Here is a 5,214-nt window from a genome sequence, read left to right as displayed (position 1 = left end):
TTTCCAGTTTGTGCTCTCTTCTTTGATGATCAGATGGAGTAATACACAGCAAGAGGAATTACCTTCGAAGCTTTGGATGATTCATTTAACTGATCCAGAGAAGAATCCTTGTAATTTCCTTCAACAAGGGGTGACAAATAGCTATCATGGAATTCATTCATGCAATCAAACATTCCAGGACAACAAAAGTTTAAAATAGCTCGGAACTCCTGCATTTTTCACCGAAAAGTGATTTAGAAATAGAACAAAAAATAATGTCAATTTTCATATGACCATGGTGAGTACAAACCTTCAAGCTATTTGGTGCCGGGTCCCTGTAATGAGGATTCTCTTTTGAGTTAAATACACCTACAGTACACGAACTTGCACTGCGGGAACACTTTCATACAAAAACTTGAAAATTGAGACAAATGGGTCACTAAACTTGCTTTGCGGGAACAAAATCACACAAATCGAGTCCGAAACGGCCACATAGGACGCCGCGTCGGTTGTAGCAACTTGCACGTTCCAGGAGGAATATTTCCAAAAACATCCCTGTTATATGTTGAAATAACAAACTGAACCTAGCACTAGTAGTTAAGTGAAACTCTAACTGATAGTCTGAAACTAGCACCTGTAGACACATGCACTTAACTGGAGACGCCCCCTGATTCCTGCAGCATGGAAGTTGAGCCGCCAAAGTCACCTATGTGTACGTGCGTACTCCAGGGCTGTAACTACGTCGTGCTCGAGCTAGCTTCGTACTCCAGTCAAAAGTCAGAAACACTACTCCGGCGTCCTGCTTCTGCGGCCGCTGCGCGGTGTCGTCGGCGACGTTTTGCATGCCGCGAGCTAGGACCTACTCGTCGTGGCCGAGCTGTAAATCGCAGATCTTGGGTTCCGACTCCCAGGTCCCATTTTTTCAACTTTTTTTAGCAGGACACTCTGTATGTGTTCTGAACCTGTACTTTCTAAACCTGCAAACAACTATGTTTGCTCTGTTTTTCATGCACATGCTCTGTTTTCAGATGGACAAAATTTCAGTTGTTTCATGAATTTCAAAATTTACTTCAGGATTAGAAAAATTCAGAACATTACCTACCTAAAAAAGAAAAAAGAAACACTCAGAGCATGTCGGCTAAGATAGAAACCTTCAGAACATGCCGGCTGACAAACATAGATGACATAATGCAAATTTGATTCAGAACATAGCAAGGTTCAGAACATGCATATATGCATTTTGAACATAGCAGGTCCATAACATAGCAGTACCAATGCAGCAACATTCAGGTTTTTAGAACCTTACAAAATAAAGTACCTACAAAGTTCAGACATGAACTACGACATGATTAGCTAGCTCATCGATGAACTTTGCTAACATCCCACTTTAGAAAGGACCCGTAGGCGCATTTTGGGTCACAATGATCTCTTCTCGAGCATTGAGGTCAGGGATTGATTTAGGTCTGGAACAGATGCATCTCTCCTTTCTCCATCTTCTCCAAGCAAAAGATAGCACCAGCCCCTTCCACCAACTGTTCCACCACTTCCATCAGCACCACCTCCTCTTCCAGCAGCATTTCCTCCACCTCGTGCAGCATTAGCTTCCCCTCTTCCAGCACCACTTCGTCCACCTCTTGTAGCATTTGTTCCCCCTCTTCCAACAGCATTTGCTCCTCCTATTGTTGCATTTCCTCCACCTATTGTAGCATTTGCTCCCCTTCTTGCACCACCACTCCGGCCACCTCTTGCAGCTATTGAACCTCCTCTTGTTGCATTGTTGGGCCCTCTTGCACGATTGCTTCCATCACCTGGGTATGTGCTAGTACCTGCTTTCTGTCTCTTGTTTTTTCCTCTGCTTGTAGCACCAATGGTTTCTTCATCATCTAGTGGCCTCCCTTTGCCTTTTCCCCTATTCCTTCCTCTGGTTGTAGCAGTAGTAATTGTTCTTCTCTCAGGAATGGAGTCCCTGGCATCAGCAACAAATCTAGATATATCTGGCAAAGGACCAGGTGGTTTGACATTTGAAACATGGATTCTCTCCTAATGAAAATTTAGACATAGCATTCATAAGTCATTATAAATAATTAAATGGATATGAGAACATATGAAGCAGTGTATAGCTATTTTCACCTCTTGCCTCATTATATGTACCATGCTGAAAGGCACATGCATAGGATCTAGCCTTGTGTCCTCCATGTGTGTCCTGATGTCCTGAAATATAGTATGGTGTGAATAATGACACTAACACTTATGAACTTCTATGTCCTGAAATTACATGTCTTACATTTAAAATGGAAGGATCTTCTATTTCTTCTTCCATCTCATTTGCTTCCCTCTCACTCTCCCTCTCCATGAATTTCTGATGGCCCTTCTTGTTGTGATCTGCTTTTCCACAAATTGAACAATGCATGCTCACACCTTTCTTGTTCAGTGCAATGCTGCCATCCTTCTGAAGCTTTTCTTCAGGTGTTCTTTTCCTGTTCTTTGGTGGCCTTCCCATCTTTTTCTTGTAAATCGGTGGATGAACGACAATTCCATTAACTTGCTCCCAGTGAGCCCTATCTCTCATAGGCATTATATTGTGCCCATATGCTAGCAGGTATGTCTCTATTGTGTAGCACTTGTGAACCATTTCTTCTGGATCTATCCTCTCTTCCCTAAAGCACGCAATAGAGTGGCTGCAAGGAATGCCACTAAGTTGCCATCTTTTGCAATCACATGTCCTTGCTGGAATATCCACAAGGTATGTAAAGTTTCTTGATATCACAGAATATACTCCCAAACCAGAGTGACTAGGAAAACAACTTGCAGACAGTTCTATCTCCTTCTCTAATTTCTTCTTGATCTTTGGGCATATCTTACCAGTCCATTTGTTTCTTGCCTCTCTCTGCTTGCTCTCATGTCTAGCAGTAATCTTACCCTTTATACATTCCATCATTGAAATCACAGGGAACTCCCTTGCTTCCAATATGTAGCTGCAATGCATTGCAAATAAATGATTAAATGTCTGCATAATACAATGCAAATCAATAGAAAGCACAGTACTGCAATTTACCTATTGTACACTTCTGACATATTGTTCAATAGGATGTCACATTTGGGGAAATCACTGAAAAATGCTTTCACCCATTGGTTTTCAGGTTTATTCTCCAACCAAGCAACAGCACTAGGGCAATCCTCTCTCATTGCTTCTCTGTTCAACATCCACTTTGTGATATTTGTTGATCTTGCAATTGCCCACAAATGGTTTTTCAATGTCTCTCCTTTGAAATGCATATGAAAGTTTTGATATAAATGTCTAACACAAAATCTGTGCTCTGAGTCTGGAAACACCTTTCCAACTGCATTTATTAAGCCCTAGAGAAGTGCACAGGTGTAAGTACTAAGATTTGTTATAATGCAGAAATTAATACACTGAAAACAACATTTTAGTGGTGAACAAAATACCTTTTGTTTGTCACTCATTATAGTGAATGGGGAGGTGTTCACTATGTTCAAGTCATGCTTTAATGTAGTGAGAAACCACTCCCAGGAGAATTTTGATTCTACTTCAACCATTCCCATTGCAATGGGATAAATGCAGTCATTTGGGTCTATGCCAACAGCAGTAAGTAACTGGCCTTTGTACCTACTTTCCAAGTGGCATCCATCGATAAAAATGATGGGCCTACATCCATTTAAGAAACCTCTCTTGCAAGCATCATATGACCAATACAACGATGACAAATGATCCTTTGGGTCCTCATTTTCATTCTCCTTAACAAGAGTTGTGCTAACAAGGAAGGTACTGCCAGGATTGCTCCTCCTCAGCTCTTTACCATAATTCCATAGCTGTTGATACTGAGCTGCTTCATCTCCATGTATCAAATCAAGTGCAGCTCTCCTTGCCCTTCCTAATTTGACTTTATGAGGTCTGACCTTGAATTCTCTCTGAACTTTGTTACCAAAGGTCACCAAGTCCATCTTTTGGTTGTCTCTGAACTCCTCAATGAACTTACCGGTAAGAAATTTAACTGACAAACACTTTGCATCCCAAGATTTCTGACATGTGTGATTGCAATTGTATCTCTTAATTACAATGCTTCCTGTTCTGTTGTCCTTAGACGCCTTCAAAAGCCAGGGGCATCCAGCAGAGCAAGATGCATTCAACCTCGTTGCTTCATTTCTTCCTTTGTTAATCTTAACCCTGTTTCTCACACTGTATGCAACCAAAGCAGCTCTAAGCTCTTTCATTTCACCATACACTTGTCCAACTCTGAAAATTGGATTATTTAGGTCCACCTATGGATTAAATGCCTTGAAAGAGTACTTCAACCTTTCTAGCTCTTTCTTAGACAAGTTTAGATCATCATCATCTTCCACTGGATCTTCATCATCTATGTATTCCTTCTGCTCATTGTGGTCATTCACACTCTCATCAACATTCTGAACAAATAGATCATCATCCCCATCAGGAACATCATAATCACTTTCATAAAAATCTTCATCTGTGCCACTGTCCTCTCCATGCTCTTCCTCTGATCCATCTGCATGCTCATCCTCTGCTCCATCTTCATGCTCATCCTCTGCTGCCTCTACATGCTCGTCCTCTACTCTCTCTCCATGCTCATCCTCTGTTGCCTCTCCATGCCCTTTCTCGGCTTCCTCTTCATGTTCTCGATGGACATAACTATGTGGTTCTGCTTCATTCACCAGCATCATACATGAACTAGTGCTCTCAGAAGTGCCTTCTCCGGGCCTAAATCCACTTGGCATTTTCCTTTGAGTCATTACCCTTGGCAGCTCAAGGCAGCCTCTATATATGAGATCATCCCATTCTGATTTCACATGATTTCTCTCATCTACTATAACATGCAAACTTCTGTTTTCTCTGCCAGCCCTTGCCATTGAAGCAATTGCTTCTTCATTATCTAAACAAACCATGCCATCTAGGATGTCCTTCCCAGGCAATAACCAATACACTTGTAGCTCAGGACTAGTAATGTCATATCCCAAATGCTGCAATATGCAATTAATCACATCCCTAGACCATGTGTTCGCATCACAATTGTCATACTCCTCTTGAGTGCTTCCCAAAATGTCCTTCTATCATCCAGCCCACAAAATATGCCATTGTGTTCAAACACCGCTGTAAAGAAATTGGATTTTTCTCCTGCAAGTAGAAGTACACGATTGTTACGTGTCACGGAAAATGCTAACTGTTGTTAATGAATATGCATATCATTTACTGAAAAA

At 41.4% G+C, this 5,214-nt stretch overlaps 1 protein-coding gene across 1 annotated transcript; it reads right to left on the bottom strand.

Annotated features, from left to right (window-relative positions):
- Positions 1-1,254: 1,254 nt before the first annotated feature.
- LOC119286783 lies at positions 1,255-4,231 on the bottom strand. Its single transcript, XM_037566228.1, has 5 exons — positions 3,427-4,231; positions 3,035-3,336; positions 2,264-2,954; positions 2,110-2,190; positions 1,255-2,019 (listed from the first exon to the last, which is right to left on the bottom strand). The coding sequence occupies exons 1-5, from the start codon at positions 4,210-4,212 to the stop codon at positions 1,396-1,398; spliced, it is 2,484 nt and encodes an 827-aa protein (XP_037422125.1). The 5' UTR covers positions 4,213-4,231; the 3' UTR covers positions 1,255-1,395.
- Between the last annotated feature and the right edge of the window lie 983 nt (positions 4,232-5,214).

Source organism: Triticum dicoccoides, chromosome 4A, assembly GCF_002162155.2.
Source record: "Triticum dicoccoides isolate Atlit2015 ecotype Zavitan chromosome 4A, WEW_v2.0, whole genome shotgun sequence".
In the NCBI taxonomy this organism is placed as follows: Eukaryota; Viridiplantae; Streptophyta; class Magnoliopsida; order Poales; family Poaceae; genus Triticum; species Triticum dicoccoides.
This window is presented reverse-complemented; position numbering and strand designations above follow the sequence as displayed.

Bases quoted from the DNA above. Each gene is read 5' to 3' on its own strand.
- LOC119286783 (XM_037566228.1), bottom strand. From the start codon at position 4,212: ATGAAAGAGCTTAGAGCTGCTTTGGTTGCATACAGTGTGAGAAACAGG. The intron at 2,955-3,034 runs GTAAATTGCAGT...AATGCATTGCAG, and splicing joins ATGTCAGAAGTGTACAATAG to CTACATATTGGAAGCAAGGG. The intron at 2,191-2,263 runs GTAAGACATGTA...ACTATATTTCAG, and splicing joins AAGATCCTTCCATTTTAAAT to GACATCAGGACACACATGGA.